At 44.6% G+C, this 24,812-nt stretch overlaps 1 protein-coding gene across 3 annotated transcripts in view; it reads right to left on the bottom strand.

Annotated features, from left to right (window-relative positions):
- The window catches only part of NEK6 (NIMA related kinase 6), a 182,902-nt gene that overhangs the window by 3,898 nt on the left and 154,192 nt on the right, over positions 1 to 24,812 (bottom strand). For all 3 annotated transcript variants that reach the window (XM_073639767.1, XM_073639766.1, XM_073639768.1), the window contains 2 exons: positions 24,098 to 24,192; positions 12,119 to 12,232 (listed from right to left, as the gene is read on the bottom strand). In XM_073639767.1, coding sequence (XP_073495868.1) covers positions 12,119 to 12,232; positions 24,098 to 24,192 — 209 coding nt within the window. The remainder of the gene's footprint in view (positions 1 to 12,118; positions 12,233 to 24,097; positions 24,193 to 24,812) is intronic.

Raw genomic sequence — 24,812 nt, 5'->3', positions numbered from 1 at the left:
CAAAGTGGGTGATGCTTTGGTAGAAAGGCGTCAGAGCCGAGCACAGCTGGCAAATTATCATAATTTAACAATGGGAAGAAATGTACTCCAGTCCCCAATAGTGTTAAAACGCGACAAATTGATTAAGAAGCGTACGAGTCAAAGATTTTTGGTGCATCTTACATGAATTCTGGCGTGCAAAAGTGTTTTATTTCCTTGCATTGCCTAATCAGGTTAGATGAAGCATTACATGGTGTCCAATGAAATAAATGAACGGTCTGTGAATGCATAAAGTAAGCCTGATCCTCCACCGTAACCACATATTAATTATAGCAACACTCCCACTCGGAAATTAAAGGAGTGTTCATGGCTCCAAAAATCACCGCCTATCAACTCTGGATCGGCATGTCCCACGTCATGCCATGGATGCAGAATTGCATCTCTGCCGATCCATTCAAATTCTAGATAATTGAGCGCTACGTCATTCCCAAACACAGCGGTGAATAATCCAATAGACTTCAGCATGATCTGGGACGATTCAGAACAATTCTCAATGTAATAAAAAAAAAAAAAAAAAAAAAAAAAAAACACTGGTATACATGATGTCAAGAGTGACCATAACAATATGACCACATCAGCCCTGACAGTACTGTATTCACAGCTAATATTCTAGGATGATCTGGCATGGGACTATTTTTTGTCCCATTTTGGATAATCCAACTTCTGCACCAGAGAGCGGACAATTATTTTTATTTGCCCAGACAGATTTGCTTTTAAATATAAATTATGAAAAAAGGCTAATGTGACCACACGTAGATACACAAATACAAGTATATATCTACCACATGCCAATAACCATAATAAATATATATATGTACACACACACATTGCATTTACAGTGGGTACGGAATGTAATCAGATCCCATTAAATTTTTCACTCTTTGTTTCATTGCAGCCATTTGGTAAATTCTAAAAAGTTCATTTTTTTCTCATTACAGTACACTCTGCACCCCATCTTGACTGAAAAAAAAACAAATGTAGAATTTTTGGCAAATTTATTAAAAAAGAAAAACTGATATCACCTGGTCATAAGTATTCAGACCCTTTGCTCAGACTCTCACATTTAAGCCACATGCTGTCCATTTCCTTGTGATCCTCCTTGAGATGGTTCTAATCCTTCATTGGAGTCCAGCTGTGTTTAATTAAACTGATAGGTGTGTGCCTTTCCAAATCAAGTCCTGTCTATATAAGACCTCACAGCTCACAGTGCATGTCAGACCAAATGAGAATCATGAGCTCAAAGGAACTTCCCAAGGAGCTCAGAGACAGAATTGTGGCAAGGCACAGATCTGGCCAAGGTTACAAAAGAATTTCTGCATTACTCAAGGTTCCTAAGAGCCCAGTGGCCTCCATAATCCTTAAATGGAAGAGGTTTGGGACCTCCAGAAGTCTTCCTAGACCTGGCTGTCCAGCCAAACTGAGCAGTTGTGGGAGAAGAGCCTTGGTGAGAGAGGTAAAGAAGAACCCCAAGATCACTGTGGATGAACTCCAGAGATGCAGTAAGGAGATGGGAGAAAGTTCCACAAAGTCAACTATCACTGCAGCCCTCCACCAGTCGGGCCTTTATGGCAGAGTGGCCCGCCGGAAGCCTCTCTTCAGTGCAAGACATATGAAAGCCCGCATAGAGTTTGCTCAAAAACACATGAAGGACTCCCAGACTATGAGAAATAAGATTCTCTGGTCTGACGAGATGAAGATAGAACTTTCTGGTGATAATTCTAAGCGGTATGTGTGGAGAAAACCAGGCACTACTCATCACCTGCCCAATACAATCCCAACAGTGATGGTCTGACGAGATGAAGATAGAACTTTCTGGTGATAATCCTAAGCGGTATGTGTGGAGAAAACCAGGCACTGCTCATCACCTGCCCAATACAATCCCAACAGTGAAACATGGTGGTGGCAGTATCATTCTATGGGGTTTTTTTCAGCTGCAGGGACAGGACGACTGGTTGCAATTGAAGGAAACATGAATGTGGCCAAGTACAGAGATATCCTGGATGAAAACCTCTTCCAGAGTGCTCTGGACCTCAAACTTGGCTAAAGGTTCACCTTCCAACAAGACAATAACCTTAAGCACACAGCTAAAATAACAAAGGAGTGGCTTCAGAACAACTCTGTGACCATTCTTGACTGGCCCAGCCAGAGCCCTGACCTAAACCCAATTGAGCATCTCTGGAGAGACCTGAAAATGGCTCTCCTCCAACGTTCACCATCCAACCTGATGGAACTGGAGAGGATCTGCAAAGAAGAATGGCAGAGGATCCCCAAATCCAAGTGTGAAAAACTTGTTGCATCATTCCCAAGAAGACTCATAGCTGTACTAGCTCAAAAGGTGCTTCTCCTCAATACTGAGCAAAGGGTCTGAAAACTATTGACCATGTGATATTTCAGTTTTTACTTTTTAATAAAGTTGCAAAAATTTCCACATTTCTGTTTTTTTTTCAGTCAAGAGGGGGTGCAGAGTGTACTTTAATGAGAGAAAAAAAATGAACTTTTTAGAATTTACCAAATGGCTGCAATACAATGCAATGTATATACCTATAGTGTGTAACCCAAAGTCCAACACTCTACAACATCTACATCAATGAGCGACCACATCTCTGGAATCCTCCGCAGCTCCAGGTTTCACACTCCATGATGCCCAGGTGAAATTACTGCTGTGTGCACATAACCTATTGCCTCTGTCACCAACTGAGAAAGGTCTCCAAGGCAACCTGAAAATCTTGGAGAAATTCAGCTCCACATGGGCACTCCCCAAAGAAAACCAACATCATGGTGTTCCAGAGAAGAAACCCTTCATGTGCACTAAACAACTGTGCTTACAGGAACGGGCAAATACAACTACCTGAGCCTTGAAATTCACCAGTCAGGGAGCTTCAAACAAGCCATAGAGACCCTGAAGAACCTTCTACACCATCCATAGGAAACGACCATCCGAAGCTACTGCTGAGGGTCTGGCTAAAAATTTTCGATGCCATCATCACCCCAATCCTCCTGTACAGCAGTGAAGCCTGGGGTCCTCACACATATCCAGACAGGGCAAGGTGGGATTCCAGCCCGACAGAAAAACCCCACCTGGAATTCTGTAAGCACCTTTCTCCAGGTCCATCAGAGCACCACCAACAGTGCCTGATGGGCTGAGCTGGGTAGATTCCATCTACACCTAGCAGTCCTGAAGAGGACACTCATTCCTGGCTCACCTACATAGTAGCAATCCAAGCTCCCATCAACATAATGCCCTGTACATGTATTGGGGTCAAACAAACCAGGAGCAGCTCACCCAAACCCAACCTGACCAAAATACCAATCACAGCAGCTTGACAAAAGCCAGAATCAGGAAGATGGTAGATGAGGGCCAGGAGAGGATATGCAATGCAAAAAAGAGCATGGACCGCACCTCAAAAAATATCATACATTGATCTAATGCATCTCGGCAAAAATGTATATAACTGAACATGAGGAGTGCTGGTCCAAGAAAGGGGAAAGAATATGCAATACAAAAAAAGGAGCATGGACCGCACCTCCAAAAAAATCATATGTTGATCTAATGCCTCTCGGCAAAAATATAGCTAGCTGAACATGAGGTTCTTGGTTCAACATTCTGATCAGACTGTATGAAACCCACTGCCATGTTTTTGGAGGTGCTGTCCATTCTCTTTTTCAAAGTGAGGGCCAGGAGAGGTCTGTCGGTGACTGGAGGAACAATATCATCGCCTCACAGAAACTGTGTACAGGAGATTACAGAGATACTAAAAACCCGGCTCCATATCTGGAGAAACTCCCGGACCTCAGACACCGCCAGATCCTGAATGGGAAAAGACTCAGTGCCCACAATCTGGCCATCGAGTCCGGCCGGCATAGACAGATTGTGCCCACACTGTGACCTGGAGGGCCTGGAAGGTGAGACCCACTTCCGGTTACACTGCACCAAATACTCAGCAGTGAGGAACACTCACTTCAGGAGACTCTTTAGCCTCTCTTTCCGGATATTAGCTCTATGAAGGGAGGAAGAGAAAACATATATCCTGCTGGGGGAAGAAGAGAGAGCAGTGCAGTATGTGAGCACGGGGGAGAGAACAGCGCAGTATGTGAGCGCGGGGGAGAGAACAGCGCAGCATGTGAGAGCGGGGGAGAGAACAGCGCAGAATGTGAGAGTGGGGGGAGAGAGCAGCGCAGTATGTGAGAGTGGGGGAGAGAACAGCGCAGTATGTGAGAGCGGGGGAGAGCTGCGCAGTATGTGAGCGGGGGAGAGCAGCGCAGTATGTGAGAGCGGGGGAGAGAACAGCGCAGTATGTGAGAGCAGGGGAGAGAACAGCGCAGTATGTGAGAGCGGGGGGAGAGAGCAGCGCAGTATGTGAGAGTGGGGGAGAGAACAGCGCAGTATGTGAGAGCGGGGGGAGAGAACAGCGCAGTATGTGAGAGCGGGGGAGAGCTGCGCAGTATGTGAGCGGGGGAGAGCAGCGCAGTATGTGAGAGCGGGGGAGAGCAGCGGAGTATGTGGGAGGAAGAGAAAACATATCCTGCTGGGAGAAGAAGAGAGTGCAGTGGAGAGAGCAGCGCAGTATGTGAGCACGGGGGAGAGATCAGTGCAGTATGTTGTGAGAGCGGGGGAGAGAGCAGCGCATTACGTGGTGGCAGGGGAGAGAGCAGCAGTATGTGGTAGCGGGGGAGAGAGCAGCGCAGGATGTGAGCGCGGGGGAGAGAGCAGCGCAGTATGTGAGAGCGGGGGAGAGCAGCACAGTATGTGAGAGCGGGGGAGAGCAGCGCAGTATGTGAGCACGGGGGAGAGATCAGTGCAGTATGTTGTGAGAGCGGGGGAGAGAGCAGCGCATTACGTGGTGGCAGGGGAGAGAGCAGCAGTATGTGGTAGCGGGGGAGAGAGCAGCGCAGGATGTGAACACGAGGGAGAGAGCAGCGCAGTATGTGGTAGTAGTGGAGAGAACAGCGCAGCTCTTTTGACTTGTTTTAAGGACATTACATCAAAGCTGGATCAGCCTGTAGTGTGTTTTTCCACTTTAATTTTGGGGGTGACTCCAAATCCAGGCCTCCATTGGTTAATAAATGTGATTTCCATTGATGATTTTTGTGTGATTTTGTTGTCAGCACATTCAACTTTGTACAGAACAAAGTATTCAATGAGAATATTTCATTCATTCAGATCTAGGATGTGTTATTTCAGTGTTCCCTTTATTTTTTTGAGCAGTGTATATATATATATATATCTCTCTATCAACCACGTGCCAGTAACCCTTATAATATATTATGTACCCGCACACTTGCTTTTTTCCCCCAGCAAATCTATTGCGTTCTTTCTATTTTCTCCTCGCACACTTTATTATACAATGTTTAGGAATGTAGTGCTATCTTGTACTCCCTCCAGATCACTGCCTTTTCATTATTTAATTGGCTGGCTCAGGACTGTGGCCCAATAATGGCAAATCAATGGTATTACAGCTAAAAGAGCAATTTTCTTGCTTCTACCCTGGTTTGTAACACTGGAAGCATTTAATATTTTATCACACATAATGAACACACTTGGTGTGCATGAAAACAGAATTAGTGGTGGAGTGAAGCAGGAGGAAAGATGCGGCTTTAGTCCGGATCTTTATGAGGTTGCCCGGGATCAGGGCTCTGGGGAGCGGCTGAGTTGATCAGCAGCACACTGCGCTCCGCTCTGCGCTCCGCTCTGCGCTCTCAGGGGGGACGTAACAGATGAGGAAAAAGAGGAAAACAAAAAAAAGCAACATTCAAACATGATCAATTGAAAATATTCGCTGTGAGCTTGGGGAAAAAAAAAAAACCCACGAGGCCGGAGAGCTGATATTTCCCTGGATTATTGATGTCTGTTACAGGCCAAACAATGTCCGCCGAGCCACCCGATAGTGGTGGTTTGATAATTGATTGCGATATTGATTCACTGCCCAGAGATGTTCATGAGTGGAAAGTACATGGAGATGGACGGTTGGGGCAGGTTTTATGCGGACATGTTACAGTGACATTCAATAACCCTGTCAATTACTGCCGAATGTGTTTCTAGCTCTTAAAGGGCTTTCAAAGCAGCGCGGCAGTGACCGGGGGCATACCAGCGGCACAGAGGTCTGTCACTTGTTAATGATTTTATTAGGATCAATATGTTTGTGTTACTAGGAATTGGACTTACTAGTAGGGGAACAGCACAACATTAAAGAAGCGCTCCGTTTTTTTTATTTATTTTTTTTTACTATAACCGCACCCCTTCGCCTGATTGTCACACTTTACACTTCTCTTATACATGGTTTACTTATTTCCATCTCCTATTTTCTTCCCTTCAGCCTCCATCTTGATTCCTAGCACTCACTTTGCGTTGTATTCTTCTACGCTCCGCTATGACTCCCAATATGCGTCAGTACAGAGTGAATACCCTCTGTCTGTTGGGATGACACCATGATTATCCTTCCATCTATATTCTCCTAAATATGCTAATGTTTTATAAGTATACAAGTCGGGGAGGCTGAACTGTCACAGGCGCTGTGCAGTCATCATCATTATCTTTGATATGCGTTTCTTAACTTCTCTGCAGAGCGCTCTAGCAGTACAGTCCTTGCAGTTGCATCATACAGGAACTTCTGATTACTGAGATGGCGACCACGTGAAGAGAACATAACGTCATTTAATTTTCAGGGGGTGGGGAAGTCACAACGAGATAAAATGACCAAACTAAATAGATGTATACCTTGGATTTCTAGATCGAAAGGGCAATGAAATAAGGTAATTCTATCTGAATTATATATATATATTGATGGGCCACTGACCAGACAAATCTATTTCTTGAAGAAAATAGGAATAATGGGCAAACAGAAGGACTTTTGTCAAGGACCAAATTGTGATGGAGAGACGCCTTGGTCAGAGCATCTCCAAAATGGTGGGTTTTGTGTTGTGTTTCAAAAAAGGATATCTGGTGAACCTGCTGGAGGAACATAGGCACCGAAGGTTTATTGAAACACATGGGAAGTAAAGGCAAACCAATCCCACAGAAGGGTTATTCTAGCCCAAATTTCTGTAAAAGTTAATGCTGGCTATGATAGAAAGATGCCAGAACACATTACATAGGTGCTCGCTGTGTAACCACTGACCAGTCATAGTGCCCATACGAATCCCTGTCCACTACTACGATGGGCGTGTGGTCAATGGAACTGGACCATGGAGCAATGGAAGAAGAAGTATTTGAGTCATCCACAACCACCAATATTATATCCTTTACCCCCTTAACATCACCATAAAACATTATTAATCTCATCATTACCCCAAACCACAAGGTATATTACTTGTTCCCAACATTTATCCAAAGAGTTATTCCCAACATTACAAGTTATGATTCACCCATCCACAAGATAGTCCTACAGGAGGGGTGATACTTTGATGATCAGTGGGGGTGAGACCGCCAGGATCCTGTCTCTCTGTGGAACGTATTTTACAACCGCGTTCTCGGGAACGTCTGGGATCCCGTGGGTAGGTGATAACTTGCAATGTTCGGAGTAACCCTTTAAAGCACCATAGATCTATTCAGATATTGCTATTCATAAATTTATGATACACTAGTAATTCTCATAGTCACCAATAAGGTGTATGACAAGGGTTAGAAGGGTTTTCCACTACTATAATCTAGATGATCTATCCGACACCCAGGATCCCCACCAATCAGCTGTTATCAGCTCCGGTAGTGGCCGGATGTTCCTGGGTACTGCGGATCTGCCATTAAACAGCACTGAAAAGCTCCGGCAGAATGGTGCGGTGGTCATACGTCCACCATCATTCCATTCATTCTAGATAGCCGAGTACAGTACTGAAAAGCTCCGGCAGAATGGTGCGGTGGTCACACGTCCACCATCATTCCATTCATTCTAGATAGCCGAGTACAGCACTGAAAAGCTCCGGCAGAATGGTGCGGTGGTCACACACCCGTTCACCATCATTCCATTCATTCTAGATAGCCGAGTACAGTACTGAAAAGCTCCGGCAGAATGGTGCAGTGGTCACACGTCCACCATCATTCCATTCATTCTAGATAGCCGAGTACAGCACTGAAAAGCTCTTTCAGAATGGTGCGGTGGTCACACGTCCACCATCATTCCATTAATTCTAGATAGCTGAGTAAAGCACTAAAATCGCCCATCAGAATGGAGCGGTGGTCACACATGTTCACCTCTACTCTATCCATTCTCCATTACTGGTGGAAATAGCTGAGAATGCAGCTGAAATGCTACTTCAGAATGGTGCGGTGGTCACAGATGTCCACCATTATTCCATCCATTCTCCATGACTGGTGGAGATAGATGAGTACAGCAGCTGAAATTCCCCATCATAATGGTGCGGTGGTCACACGTCCAGCACGATTTCATCCATTCTAGATAGCGGAGTACAGCGCTGAAATGCGCCATCAGAATGGTGCGGTGGTCACACATGTCCACCACTATTCCATCCATTCTCCATGATTGGTGGAGATAGTGGGGGCATTTCAGCTGCTGTTCTCCACTATCTCCACCAATCATGGAGAATGGATGGAATAGTGGTGGACATGTGTGATCACCGCACCGTTATGACAGGGCATTTCAACTGCTGTTCTCCACTATCTCCACCAGTCATGGAGAATGGATGGAATAGTGGTGGACATGTGACCACCGCAACATTCTGATGGGGCATTTCAGCGCTATCTAGAATGGATGAAATCATGGTGGATGTGTGACCACCGCACTGTTCTGATGAGAACAGCAGCTGAAATGCCCCATCAGAATAGTGCGGTGGTCACACATCCACCATGATTTCATCCATTCTAGATAGCAGAGTACAGCGCTGAAATGCCCCGTCAGAATGGTGCGGTGGTCACACATGTCCACCACTATTCCATCCATTCTCCATGACTGGTGGAGATAGTGGAGAACAGCAGCTGAAATGCCCTGTCAGAATGGTTTGGTGATCACACATGTCCACCACTATTCCATCCATTCTCCATGATTGGTGGAGATAGTGGAGAACTGCAGCTGAAATGCCCGTCAGAATGGAGTGGTGATCACTAGTCCACCACTATTCCATCCATTCTCCATGACTGGTGGAGATAGTGGAGAACAGCAGCTGAAATGCCCTGTCAGAATGGTTTGGTGATCACACATGTCCATCACTATTCCATCCATTCTCCATGATTGGTGGAGATAGTGGAGAACTGCAGCTGAAATGCCCGTCAGAATGGAGTGGTGATTACTAGTCCACCACTATTCCATCCATTCTCCATGACTGGTGGAGATAGTGGAGAACAGCAGCTGAAATGCCCTGTCAGAATGGTGCGGTGGTCACACATGTCCACCACTATTCCATCCATTCTCCATGATTGGTGGAGATAGTGGAGAACAGCAGCTGAAATGCCTGTCAGAATGGAGTGGTGATCACTAGTCCATCACTATTTCATCCATTCTAGATAGCAGAGTACAGCGCTGAAATGCTTGGTCTGAATGAAGCGATGGTCACCCATGTACACCTATACTCTATCCATTCTCCATGACTGGTGGAGATAGCAGAGTACAGCATCTGAAATGCCCTGTCCGAATGGTGCAGTGCTCACTCATAGCTACCACTATTCCATCCATTCTAGATATCCGAGTGCAGCGCTGAAATGCTTAGTCAGAATTGAGCGGTGGTCACGCATGTCCACCTCTACTCTATCCATTCTCCATTACTGGTGGAGATAGCAGAGTACAGCATCTGAAATGCCCTGTCCGAATGGTGCAGTGGTCACACATGTCCGCCTCCGCTCCACCCATTCTTCATGATTGCCGGACATAGCAGATCGCAGCGCTCAATCCCAATCTGGGCATTTCGGAGCCGTGTTCTTGGCTAGGTGATCACTTTTAATGATGGGAATGACCCTTTAACGGAGAAAGCTGTCAGTGTAGTATTGAGGCACGCAAGTTTACAGAGCTCTTAAAGACTAAAAATGTCTGGAGAAACATAATTATGGTCGAGAGGCTTCCATAAGACGAGAATTAGGTCACCAGCTTTATCTTCCCAACACACCGGGCTTCATTGCCATCTTTCATTAAATTTGTATGCAATCATTTAACAGAGGCGACAAACGACACATGCTTGCTTTGTAACCACATTCATATTTGTCTGGTCAGTGGTAATGAGCGCAGGTATATTTAGGTAAAATATATAGCAACGTATCTCAGATGCCTACAAAAGAATCCCCAAATTGCAGGATACAATGTGCCACCAGAGGTTACGGCATAAAGCCGGATTGTAGCACACTCTGGGGTAGTTTGAGGAAAGGATCATTTTTCATGAACTCTTGTGGCTACAAGATGAGACCCCAGGAGAGCGCTTTGGATAGACATCGCACAATCCAGAATATAAATTAAGGCCAAGGATCAGCAGGTAGAAGGGGTCAGCTAGGGTCTGGCCATTCATTTTTAATCTACGTGCCGCTCAGTGCTCTTTATGGAGGAGATTATCTCACGCCGAACCAAATCTCTGACAAAGAGAAGACGTGCTACTTTTACTGGCAGAAGCAGCATGTACAGACAGCTAAACTAGAGCCAAAGGGCTCGCCCTACGCACTCTCGCTCTGGCGCTGTGCTAATAGTGCATGCACACCATCTGGAGCCTGGCTCCGACTGAGCTGGTGCTTTGGAGCCTTGAACACTCCTTCGCACCCTCAGCTGTATCACTGTACGTACATGTGCTCTTTAGCACTGCCAGAGGGAGGTGGACAGACAGTAATTGTACAGACAGGAAACACATCTGTCAACTTACACTAATTCCAGGAGCCAACAGGCAAATACTGAGCTGTGTGTCACAGAAGCGTGAAATGCAGGCGGGGCGGATAGGCGCAGTGCACACACGCTGCCCATCATGGAGCTTACGGAAGACTCAGATATAGGATTTGGGTTCTTATTCTGCATCGGAACCATAATATTTCATATATTTATGCAGACCTTGATCCCAAACTTCATCCTGTGTAAGGTCTCATTCACACGTCTGTTTTTTACGCATAGAACTCGTACCTATTATAGTCTATAGGGCTGGTCACATGGCTGCACCAAAACAAGGAGACATGTCCGGTTTTGATACGAGTCACAAAAGTTTATGGACCTGTGAAAAAAAAATCGGACAGCACTCGGATGGAAAGAGCCTGGACTGGCCGGGGGTCTTTGTACTCAAATTTACAGCTTTGTAGACACATATTAGTTCGGGCGTTGTGGTCTGTATGCGGACCGTAAAATTCACTTACGTGAACCCGGCTTTTGATAGGAGAAGCTTAAAGGGGTTGTCCAGGCTTGGGGGTCACTCTATGTGACTGCAGACTTGTGAATCATAAGAAGCATGCACAGTGCGCGCTGTCAGGATTATCCAGTGCTTGTGCCAGCAGTCATTGCAATTTGAATACTTCCGGCCACATTCCGACTAGACGTGTCCAGGCTTCGCTCAGTACACTTGCATTGGGTAAGGCCGCACACAGCTAGTCGGCATGTGACCGCTTAAATGCAAAGCACATACTTGCTGTCACATGCCTGCACCAGCGAATCCTGACAGTGTGCACACTGCGCACTTTGAGGATTTACAAGTCTGCAGTCACATGGAGTGGCAGCAGACTTGTACCCTAAGCTTGGACAACCCCTTTAAGAATCCTCCATCAGTTTGTTTTACGTATGAGAAAAACTGACACCTGAGCCAAACACTGATGAAAATTACTCCATTTTTTGTCGCGCGAGAAAACTCGCAGACGTCTGGAGGAGACCTAACTGAATGCACCTAGACGGGCAGCAGGAGCAAAGCGTGCAGTGTCAGTGTGCAGCAAGCAATATCCCTCTGCCGCTAAACGCTTCTAATATCGCTGACGCCGGCTTTTTATGCCGTTTTAAGCTTTTGTAACAAAAAAAAAAAATGTCTACACAACGACAGCACTACAATTCCCAGAGAAGACACATCAATAACAATTATAGGCAGTGGATACAGGAAGCCGGCAGGCTGACACCCGTCTGACAGATGCCAGGTGATCTCTCTGTCACGGCGCGGAGAGGAGGATGAAAGCGAGAACCTTACTTACTTTTTCTGAGTAGTGTTCGGTGGGCAGGGGAGGATATTCGCACCGTTCTATCTTCTGACACAGAGAAAACAAGTTCATTTTGTCGCCATAGAAAGGGCTCTGAAGTGCTGCCATCTGCACGGGAGAAGGTGAGACTCTAATTACACATCTAATCCAACATATGGAAGGCATTTAAGAAACACGGAATAACGTTACCTGCTAAACAGGGACTAGATCAAAGAGGCAGAGAAGACAAGAGAAGGTGCCGCCATGACTGGGTGCCGCCATGGGTGGGGGCCGTTTCCTGGTCCAGATTGGGACCGTCCATTAGAAAGTAATCAATACTTCATAACATATCACAGAGCGGGTGGATCTGCTGTAGACTCTAGACAGTGCATTTACTTTCTATATGGACGTACAGACTAAAAATAAATGAAGTCTCCGCTTCTGAACCAGGATTAAAACTCCGTCCTCCCGCCACGCTTTCAGGTGCCATTTTTAGAATGGGGCTTCCATTGCATGGCAGAAAGGTCTCTACATATAAAGGGGTTTTCTGGTTTCAGAAAACTTCTGTCCCACGGCTGTAATTTTTGAAAAAAATAAGCTGTACTCGCCCTCCCCAGGTCCAGCGCCACAGCTCCTAGTATCTGTTATTGTGTGCAGCGCTGATGTCACATCGACAGCGAATAGCTGAGCTGTGCAGCTCGTGACATCAACTCAGGGTAAGCTCACTGATTGGCTGCAGCGCTGTCAATGTGACATCAGCACCGCAGCCAATACCAGACCCCGGGAACAGCAGCGGAGAGTCAGCCCTGGACCCAGAGAGGGTGAGTAATACATAAATTGGTTTTCTTAAAACAAACTACAGCCGGAGACGACGTTTTTCTGAAATTGGACGTCTTTAGCGTCTGGCTAGCTGCTAATTCCATTGTTACCTGTCCGGTGGATAAGTGATAATTTGTTTTAACCGGACATCGCCTTTAAGACTTTATTCTATCAGTTCTAATATTTTTTACTGAAAAGATGACCTGGTTAGCAGCGGACTACTGGAATCTGATCAGAAACCTGATGAACCTCAGTCAATAGGATCTTTTTCAAGATCAGATTAGAAATGGAGCTTCATTAGGAATGGAAGCAGTGACAGTAGTGTGAACAGAGGCATAAAGAAACTTCAATTCCAAAAGGGAAAAACTATAGGAATCCGGACCACAGGTGGGATGTAGGATTGTGTTCCCGGTTTGCCTTTTGGGGTATCCTACTCTGTATCCTGAATCTCCCTCATGTGTGTACACGCCTGATGAAGGGTGTACTACCCGAAACGTTGCACCATTTATTTTTGCACCTACTGCGATGTGATTAGTGGATCTGAGATACTCATAATAAATCTATTTAAAGCATTTTTACGTGCCTCTTGGTGTGCAGTTCCTTCTTCCCATCTACTAGTGTGAACAGAAGATTCAATTCCAAAGGGGAAAAAATATATATATTACAGTCCTGCCTGCAAACTGGATGTAGGATTGTGTTGTTTTGGGGAAGCCCACCCCGTATCATTAGGCTAGGTTTCCAAGATGAGCTTTTGATGTTGCAAATTTTCTGCACCCATTAAGTAAAAAAGAATACTTGCATTTTTTTTCTAAAAAAACACAGCATAAGAAAAAAACTCATCGTGGGAATGTAGCCTTCCTTATGTGTGACCCTAGCTTACACGCCTGATGAAGGGTGTTACACCCGAAACGTTGCACCACTTATTTCTGTACCTACTGAGATGTGATTAGTGGATAGGAAATAATGGTAATAAATCCTATTTCAAGTAGCAGTGTGCGCCTCTAGGTGTGCAGTTCCTTCCTCCTATTATTATTATTAATTTATGTAGCGCCATTAATTCCTATCTCTTACTAGTGTGAACAGAGGCATAAAGAAGTTTCAATTTCAAAAGGGAAAAAAAAATAATAATATTACAATCCGGACTATTCTTCAGTATATCCAGAAAAGGATAAACCGACATTAGATCGAGGATGGGAGATAAGTGGTGTCCAGAAATGCCGTTTTATTTGTCGACGCGTTTCGAAGTTCAAAACTTCTTCATCTTATCTTCACGGAAAAGGGAAAATAACTCCATCACGAAAAATTCTCTTTTCATACATTATTAACATTTGAGTATAAAAAAAAAAAAAAAAAAAGAAGGGGGGTGGGGGGCGCTCTGGGGCAGTTACATTTATGCAGCAAAAGGAGGAGTACGAAGTAGAAGTAACATTATAACGAGAGAGCGAACAGTATGAAGGTAGGAGAGGACGCGTAGTGATAGTGCTTCTTTTCTGTGCAGTCTATCCGGGTTCTGGCGGCCCTGTAAGGGTTAATCTTGCCTCCAGGTTCAGCGAGCAAGCGGCAGCATGTTCCCACTGAGCCCGACCCCTCGCTGTGTCCCAGCTGCTTATTAAACCATTATGTGATTGGAGAGCTCCTTGTCACTGTCCTTCACTGTCACCCCCCAGCACCGGAGCGTTGTGCGGCCCGTCCTAATGAGCTTATACTGGGTAATTGTTGATATTATCCTGTTTTGCTGCGAGCAGCGTGCGCTGCTCAGCTTGTTTCGGGGGGCCCTTTCTTTGGCTGATGTTTAATGCCTCTCGTTAGGATTTTAATAAGGGATTATTTGATAATTATTCTGCCCTTCCGTCCTTAGGTTAGATATTCTGTTCATTACTATGCATTGTGACACGGATACAATGCAGAATGAGTGTCCTTCCATGACAGACATTAAACCCCTATTGTGACAAAAGGAGCGAAGAAAAAATATCATTTCGCGTCCACAAGTGACACCGTCTAAACCTCGCTTTGCAACAAAAACTCCACTGAATTATTCACAATCTGCAAAACAGATGCATTTAAATAAGCAAAAAAAAAAAAAAAAAATTAAATAAATGCTGGTTATTGTGATACTACGTGACTCGATACTCAAAAGGGAAAATAATGAGAACAAAAGATAATGTAGACTCCAAATTATGTACCTGTCAGGTGACCAAAAGAAACGCGATCACCCAAATTCCACCCTGGAATTCCGAGAGAAATCAGTCCCAAGGCAAATGTTAGAGCTGCTGCAGATCCACGTCTGAACACAAGAGGGCGGCAGAGTGCCCTTCACTATTTCCACTGTTGTATTTGAACCAAAAAGACACAAAAGCCAAAAAGTTTTTTTTTTGCGTTTTTGTTAAAGGTTAAAGTACAAGTCCCCGAGTATTGGACAGTGGAAACCACCATGCAGGTTGTAATAGCAGCCAACTTTCTCAGTTACAGATACAGCTAAGAAACAGTTGGGGAAAAAAATGAACTGAAATTTAATACCGTACACTTAAAGGGGTTGTCCATCTTTGGAAACCATTTGTTTTAGTTAAAGGGGTTGTCCATCTTTGTGAACATTTTTTAAAAATTTTTTTTTAAGAAATGCATGGGCTGAAAAACATTTTCGCAATCTGGTTTCCGTACAAATTTGACCCCATTTGGCTTTATTTCCCTGCACATCCAACTTTGATGTGGTCTGTAGTCATAAATAAGCAGGAAGGAGCTCAGAAAAAGAGTTAAAAGAGTTCCAAACTCCCCATCAGTACGTGCTCACTGACGGATTCTCAGTTACCTCATTGTGCAGCCAGCAATAGACAGTGCAACACAGATGCAAAACAGTGCAGTGCATTTCTTACTTTTGTATAGACCCAAATCAAAAAAGAGTTTAGGCCCAAAATACATGTGTTTATATAAAAAAAAATGGACACAAAAGGTGGACAACTCCTTTAAGGATGAAAAAAGGGATAAAAAAAAATGTCAGCTCGCACATATACGAAGAATCAGTGTGGTGGCACAGGAAGAATGTAGAAAAAAGAGGGATATTCCAGCATCAAGATCTTCATAAAAACACTCACTATTGAAGAAAAATGTAATGTTGCAGGTCTAGTACAAACGCGTTTCAGACACTGCATAAGCTAAAGACCGCGGTCTGAAACGCGTTTCTACTTTTATTTGGCACTAGACCTGCGATTTTACATTTTTCTTCAATAAAGAGATTTTGTTATGAAGATGTTGATGCCGGAATATTCCTCTTTTCTCTACATAACTCCTTTAAGGGGTTGACCACTTTAGGACTATTATTAAAAATGGTGTAATATAGCAATACGTATGTCAGTATTAATATACTCCTGTGTGTAGGTCTAATCTGTTTTTAAGTCGTACCCCCTCACTTGGCAAGTCTGCTGTTCCCTCTATTAGTCGGTGGCAGGTATCACACAACGCCTTCTCGTTGCCCTAGTCGGGAATCCAGCGCAGTGGGAGAATTTCACGTTGCAGAAAAAAAAAAACTTTTTTATTCCAAGTTTTGTTTTAAAGAAATCTGTCAGCAGGATTTCACCTCCAAACTATTTGTATGCGCATGTAGCTTTCAAAGACAAGTCCAAGCAATACCTTTACATGGCCAGTTCGTCCCTCCATTACTGAGAAATCAAAGTTTGAATTGATATGCAAATGAGGCTTAAGATTTCAAGCCTCTGTCACTCCAGCTCTATTCCTTGCCAAGCTCCTTCTCCTCCTGTATAACAATCTCATGTGATCCCTGCTTCACTCTCCCCACCCTCAGACAAATCACATGCACCCTGTCCCAAGAGAGCCAGCGCCTGCCCCGGGGGAACAGAGCGCCTGCCCCGGGGGAACAGAGCGCCGGCCCCGGGGAAACAGAGCGCCGGCCCCGGGGAAACAGAGCGCCGGCCCCGGGGAAACAGAGCGCCGGCCCCGGGGAAACAGAGCGCCAGCCCCGGGGAAACAGAGCGCCGGCCCCGGGGAAACAGAGCGCCGGCCCCGGGGAAACAGAGCGCCGGCCCCGGGGAAACAGAGCGCCGGCCCCGGGGAAACAGAGCGCCGGCCCCGGGGAAACAGAGCGCCGGCCCCGGGGAAACAGAGCGCCGGCCCCGGGGAAACAGAGCGCCGGCCCCGGGGAAACAGAGCGCCGGCCCCGGGGAAACAGAGCGCCGGCCCCGGGGAAACAGAGCGCCGGCCCCGGGGAAACAGAGCGCCGGCCCCGGGGAAACAGAGCGCCGGCCCCGGGGAAACAGAGCGCCGGCCCCGGGGGAACAGCGCCTGCCCCGGGGGAACAGCGCCTGCCCCGGGGGAACAGCGCCTGCCCCGGGGGAACAGCGCCTGCCCCGGGGGAACAGCGCCTGCCCCGGGGGAACAGCGCCTGCACCGGGGGAGAGTATAGGTGTTATTATTTTACAAGGGGAAAACAGAGAATGAGAACGGGTTGTCTGAATATTCCTAATATTTTTTTTGTTTCTTTTATTCCTTGGTCTTATTTTCTTTCACATGCACACCTTTTCTGCTGTGAATTTTCCCGCAGATATGAAGCTAGTCCAAGTTAAAATCTGTGGCAAAATCGACATAGTTTTTAGTGAAAATCTCCTTTAATACTGTGGTTTTTGTTTTGCAACGTGTGGATGGGATTTGGAACAATGCTGTAAATAAGCTGCGGATTTTCCACCCATAAATGCAGGCAGAAAATCCACAGTGCATCCCTACAAGCCTGGTATCGCCCACCAGCATGGCATATCCGCAGAAGGTGCTGGATGAGTGGCAGCTGAGATGACGAGACCAGATGACTCCTCCTGTACAGCTCGGCACATTATCCTAATCTTGAAAAGCTTTGGCTGTAGACTGGAATAGGCTGTGCCAAATTTTAATAGTGCCACATAGGATTTAACAGGGCCGGGGTCACAGGGAAGAGAGGCTGGAGTGTTACGAGACGCAGGAGAAGGGCAGACTGGGTGAACCATGTGGTTTTTCACATGCCATCTCATTTTCCATTTATATATGTCTGCGTGCTCAGTGATGTGGGAGATTAAGACACAGAAGCGCGTCCAAGGACCGGACTGTAATCTGTCTTCCATGTTCAGGCAACAATGGGTATAAGCGACAATAAAATCCCGTTTAGTTTTCTAATCGATGAGACTTTAAAAAAAAAAAAAAGTCCTATAAACCTAAAAATGAAAAATTACATAAAAGGCTGGCACTAGGAAAAAAATAAAATAAAAAGGCTCCAAATTTGCCCGAACTGCAAGACAATCTCAAGTTCTCAAGTCACAAAGAGTCGTTCTTAGATTTTCTTTGATCGGGCTGAACGCAGTGACCTAAACCTAAAAAAAAAAAACCGAAGAGTCAGATAAAGCCCAGTGTTTAGTGCGGAGGAGACAGGGACTTCAGGCGCTGTTCGTGCGCCCCTAATAAGTGTTTGTGATGCAGGATCGGGGGCTACATTTTGACATTTTGATTAGAACAATTACAGCTGAACGGCCGGATACCCAAACGTAAATGGGCCCACCACTCACGCGGCTGGTTCAGGGACATTACAGTGGGCTTTTTTTTTTTTTTCTTGGCGTCCACTGCCCGTCTTGTTAAGGCCAACAAAGGCATCGCTTCTAGCAAAGACAAGGGAAAACTTATTTTTATCTCGGCTGATTTATTTAGATGACAGACTCCCCCCCCCCCCCCCAAAAAAAAAAAATCTGAGCTAACATGTCATGCTAAGGAGTAGCGGGGAAGGAGGGGGGGGGGTGCTATTAAAATTTGCGGCTGTCCGGGAAGCTTGTGGGAATGACAGGGAAACGTAATAATGTCTGTTAAAGTGAAGTAGAGTAAAAAGGAAACATTGCTCTGATCAGACACTAAAGATGATTAACCCAGCAAATGCCATCGTTACCATCCAAAGCGGCATAACCAGGCAGAGGGACGACTCAACTGGGACCCGCATCAGCCACACGGTATAATATACAAGGGTCTTATGTGACCGGGCAGGAATAGAATATCAATATCAATTTATGAAAAACATTTCTTTCACTCATTTAAAAAACTTTAACTTCTAGTTTTAAGGAGACCATAAACCTTAGAAAGCTGTAGGCCAAAACGTTGAGCGTTCATGTTTTCAATGGGTAGAGGGGAGTAAAGCCTTCACACACTTTAGATCACCGTCAGCCGAATGATGGTTTGGCTATCTCGCCCAACTCTTCCATACACAGATTGCCTATTCACAGAGGACTTCAACTCTAGAGCCACCTATCGAAAGAAGCAACCTAAGAGTCAATATCGACCCTTGCCAAACCAGATTCTCAGTTTGCAAACGTATTTCAGGGTGTTGCTCCTCCTCAGCGCAAAGCAAGAGATCTGATTTGTTTTTATCAGAGGCCTCTGATGGGAGTCTAAGGGGTAACATTTCTCCTTGGGAAAAGTGTCATGCCAGTGCAAGGAGACTTATAGGCCATTCAACGCTCCTCTGGGAAATTAAATATGCACATTATTACATTTTCCAGAGGAGCATTGCAAGTCCTGTATGTATACTTACACTGGTATGTTGCTCTCCACAATGAGTGATGGTACTCCTTAGATGTCCATACACAAGAAAAACATGCTGGATCCTTATCTCCTCCAACAATCATCTGTCTGGAGACCCCATACACATTAGACTGTCAGTCCAAACCCATCAGTATTGGCAGGTTCAATCCTCTTCACTCTAATGTGTTGGGGGTCTTGAGCCGATAGTTAGCTCTGTTAGTATTGTGAGGCCTATAAGTCTCCATACACTGGCATGTTACTCTCCACAAAGAGCACCGTTACCCCTTAAACTTCCATACACAGGACATAGACATGCCAGATCCTAATCTCCTCCAACAATCATCTGTCTGGAGACCCCATACACATTAGACTGTCAGACCAAACCCATCAGTATTGGCAGGTTCAACCCACGTCACTCTAATGTGTTGGGGGTCTTGAGCCGATAGATAGCTCTGGTAGTATTGTGAGGCCTATAAGTCTCCATACACTGGCATGTTACTCTCCACAAAGAGCGACGTTACCCCTTAAACTTCCATACCCGGGACACAGATATGCCCTCCAACAATCATCAGACCCCATGCACGTCACACTGTCGGGCCGAACCCATCAATATTGGCGGGTTAAGCTAATGTCACTCTGTGTTTCGAGGCTTGAGCCAATTTTGGATATCTTTGGCAGCGGCTTATCTACGAGAACCAAAGGAACGGGCATCTAAAAACAAACTGCCCAATCACTCTCTCCACCGATTACATCCAAAATGAGATGATGACATTAATTGAATGCGTATTGGGTCCTTAAGTTCCCAAGAAAGTACTTTGAACAGAACTGTAAAGGAGCTCCTGAGCGAATGTCCCAGGAGCCAAAAATGATATAGAGTAATATCTTCATTGGTCGTGCATTTGTGGTCAAGGAGGATGGTGACTGACGGAAGTTCTTCAAATTAAAGGGAAGCTGACAAAGTAACGAAAGTTTCCAATCATTATTGCAAAATTAATTACCATTACTCTTTGTGCAATCATCCATTAGTTCTTTATACTCCCTAACGAGGAATAGATACAAGCAAGACCGGAGCTTTCTAGGAGACACACAAAGGAGTTCAGTCAACTACCTAGCAATAGATCTGGCTGCCAGAGCGGACCATGATGGATCTCCAAGCAGGGGTACTGTCTATTCTCCAGAAGCGCACATGAGCAGATTTACTAAAGTTGTCTAAAGGTCCATCCAAACAGGGACATTGACCAATTAGCAAGTGCCAATTGACTATACACAACTCAATCAGTGCGCGTTTACCGATCAGTTTACGCAGGTCAACGAGTATTGACGGGAACAGAATGATTGTTAATACAATCTTTCTGCACCCATACAGCATCATGTTCTCTGCAGCACATCTCCTGTTTGCTCTGGCCAACGTGCTGCCGAGTACGAGGCTGTTTATGTCGGCATAAACAATTCAGTCACCAAACAAACAAGTGGTTTTGTTATTTCTCCAGGCTATTGCCGGCAGGTTTACACCAGTTGATAATCGTGAGTGAGCGTTTGTCCAACAATGGTCGGCTCGTCTACATGCACCTTATTTTTTAAACAGCAAGTCTTGAAATGCGCCAAATTGATCATAGTGTGAAGATCTGGATGGGACAAATGTGCACAGATAGGGCAATACCGTAAGGAGCAGGTTGGGGTGAGGGTAGCGCTCACCTGTAAGGGTTGTGTAAGGATATAATACCTTTAGAAGCCTGATGGGCCGTAGCTGCAGCTCCGAGTCTGGAGAAGACTATCGTCCACATAGCAGTTTGGCAAAACTGAGATTATCACTATGTGCGGGCTGCGCTCACGGAAAGGATGAGATTCAAAGAGTATAAATAAAGTTCTTTATTCACCAATACGTTTCGGCACTTTCTCAAGGTAAAAAAAGAAACAAAGTGACACTCGATTTTTTTTTACCTTGAGAAAGTCACCAAAACACGTTGGTAAATAAAGAAAACTGGTCTATACTCTCCAGATCTCATCCTTTCCGTGAGCGCAGCCCGCACGTAGTGATAATCTCAGCTTTACCAAATTTATTACAGTGTCTCATTCCGCTTGATAAATTTGAGGACGATCTCGTCTAAGTTCTCACCACCTTTCGGCTCACTTCAGTCAACTACGTTGTGCAATTGTGTTGTAAAAAAAATTAGGCTGTCCCATCCCCGCATTGGCGAGGATGTAAAAAATGTGACTTATCACATATATAGCTTATTAAATCAGTACCACTGTGCACTTCCACAGTTCAGACACATTTTGGAGGAAAAAAAAAACGTCCGAGGGTTCCCAACATTTGGTCAGTTTTTTTTTAAATTGTGTGATGTATTTTTATTGCATTTTCCGGGTAATGGATTTGCCTATTTTTTTTTTCACCAATTTAGTGCTAAGTATTTTAGGGTCTCACCTTTTAATAGGTAACCTAATTTGCAGGGCTGTGGAGTCGGAGTCGTGGAGTCTGTGTCCATTTTGGTGGAGTTGGTGTAAAATGGACCAACTCCCGACTCCTAAAATATATAATAAATTGGGTACAGTAGATCAATGCAGTTTGTGGGGAATATTTTTTCATAAGAATTTGGTTGGAAAGTTATGAAATGTCCAATAAATGTCTGTCCTATTCCTGATCTAAGGGTCTAGACTTACAGTAAATTTATTATGAGCCATGTATGAGGGAGTCGGAGTCGTAGAGTCTCGGAGTCGTAGAGTCTCGGAGTCGTAGAGTCTCGGAGTCGTAGAGTCTCGGAGTCGGTGTCATGGAAATTAAGGAGTCGGAGGTTTGGCTTACCGACTCCACAGACCTGCTAATTTGGCAAACCAGTTTCCTACACGGGGATTAGAACCATGACCCAGGTTGACCCTTGGATATGACCATCTGAAAATCGGAGAAGTCAGCTTCTCGACAATTATACCTAGAATCAAATGTGCACAAAATCCAAAATTGCTGAACAGGAGAAGTGCATGGAAAAGAACCTATCGCTATTCCCCATCCGTGACAGATGAGACTTCTTTATAGGTGGAAGCTGAGTGTTGTACAAACAGATTAGTCATGAAATGTGTTAGGTGCAATTAAGTGTAACAGCTGCATGGCTTGTACGCCGCCATCTGGATCTGACTCACAGCCATATAGCATTTAACATGCAAACATCAGCCTATTATAAGATCTCAGCACCAATAAAGGGGAATAAACTCTGTGCCTGGGTTTTTGTTGGATGGCCTCTTGATGTGAAGACGCTGGGGTAACACGAGTCGGTTTAGGAAGCTGCTCGGTGAGCAAGTCATTTTCCAATGTTCCCACAATTGTTCCTTCTTTTTCTACAGTATTTTACCTAAAAGCAGCAGTTTTTGCTTCCGAGCTTAACTTCCTACTATAAATGGTGGCAGGAAGTAGCCATCTGCAACGTTGGAAGTAGTCAAGTCTTCTGGACACCCAGTCACAAACATAGAGGTGAAACTTTCACGGTATGTTCCTATGGGACTGATCTGCTGCAGAAACTAAATCACCACTGACCAGAACTGTGCGTTTTCTACCACGCGTTTCAGTCTTTGCATTTCGAGACTGAAACACTGGTCCATATCGGGAAACCTCATCTACAATGCAGCTCCTGTAATATTTAGAGGAGTTCCCCTCCAGTAAATACACTGTCTATACATGACATGGGAAAATATCCTTAGTTCTTCAGGCCCTAATGTAATTTATATACCATCACATCCATTAAAATTTAATGCATTTTAACCCCCCACCCCCGAGCCTGTTTTCATGTTCCTGACAAGGCCAATTATTTTTTTTTTTATTCTGACCAGCGTCACTTTATGAAGTATTAACTCTGCAACCATTTTTAAAAACTGTCCCCCTCAAAGTGCTCAAAACCACATTCAAGAAGTTTTTTAACCCTTTAGGGGCTTCACAGGAATTAAAGCAATGTGGAATGGAAAAAATGACAATTTGAATTTTTCCCACAAAAATGTTCCTTTAGTCCTAAATTTTTGATTTTTACATGGGTAACAGGAGAAAATGGACCATACAGTTTGTTGTGCAATTTCTCCCGAGTATCCAATAACCCATATGCGGGGGAAAATTACTGTTTAGGCGCACAGCAGGGCTCTGAAGGAAATGAGCACCATTTGACTTTTAGAGTGTAAAATTAGCTAGAATCGATAGCGGATGCCATGTTGTGTTTGCAGAGCCCCTAACGCCTAAACAGTGGAAATCCGCACGATCGCTGCCGGAAGCTCGGTTTAAGTAATATACAGTAGTGTTGAGGGAGCGTGTGTTAACCCTTTCAGCGAGCACGCTCGGGTGCTTGCCGAGTATTTGTGGCATGCTCGGCATCTATGTTAGTGCCGCCGCGACTGCATGTGTCACGGCTGTTAAACAGCTGTGACACATGCAGGGATTGCCTGTTTGTTAGGCCGCAAATACTCAGCGACCACTCATGTGAAAATAAGCAACTTTGTAATATTTCTTATCAGTGAAATCTGCTTTTTTTTTTTTTTTTTAGAAAAGTTAGACAATTGTAGTAAATCAGCACCATTTTGAGACCAAAGCTGAGAAAAGTAAAATACATAAGTAAAATAGGTATTAAAAATATTAATTTGGGCAATGTTTTATTATTTACTCACTTCATATAACAGGCACCCCAAGGACCAAATATCGGATTTGAAATTGTAGCCATTTTCATGTATCCTCTCCGGGGACATGTAATAAGGTGTTCCCACTGCAAAATAATGAAAAACATAATAATAATTTTATTTGTTTATCATTTATCTTTTTAAATATAGAAAAGATATAACAAATACATAAATAAATTTATATACACACACATATACCATATATATATATTCACACACACACACACACATACAGTTGCTTCTCACAAAATTAGAATATCAAAAAGTTAATTTATTGAAGTTCTTCAATACAAAAAGTGAATCTCATATATTATATAGAGTCATTACAAACAGAGTGATCTCTTTCAAGTGTTTATTTCTGTTAATGTTGATGATTATGGCTTACAGCCAATGAAAACACAACAGTCGTTATCTCAGTAAATTAAAATAATTAACAAAAACCTGTGCAAAGGCTTCCGAAGCATTTAAAAAGGTCCCTTAGTCTGTTTCAGTAGGCTTCACAATCATGGGGAAGACTGCTGACTTGACAGATGTCCAGAAGGCAGTCCTTGACACACTCCACAAGGAGGGTAAGCCACAAAAGGTCATTGCTAAAGAAGCTGGCTGTTCAGAGTGCTGTATCCAAACATACTAATGGGAAGTTGAGTGGAAGGAAAAAGTGTGGTAGAAAAAGGTGCACAAGCAACCGGGATAACCGCAGCCTTGA

This window comes from Phyllobates terribilis, unplaced genomic scaffold (assembly GCF_046119375.1).
Source record: "Phyllobates terribilis strain yellow unplaced genomic scaffold, ASM4611937v1 Scaffold_7__3_contigs__length_470593459, whole genome shotgun sequence".
In the NCBI taxonomy this organism is placed as follows: domain Eukaryota; kingdom Metazoa; phylum Chordata; class Amphibia; order Anura; family Dendrobatidae; genus Phyllobates; species Phyllobates terribilis.
This window is presented reverse-complemented; position numbering and strand designations above follow the sequence as displayed.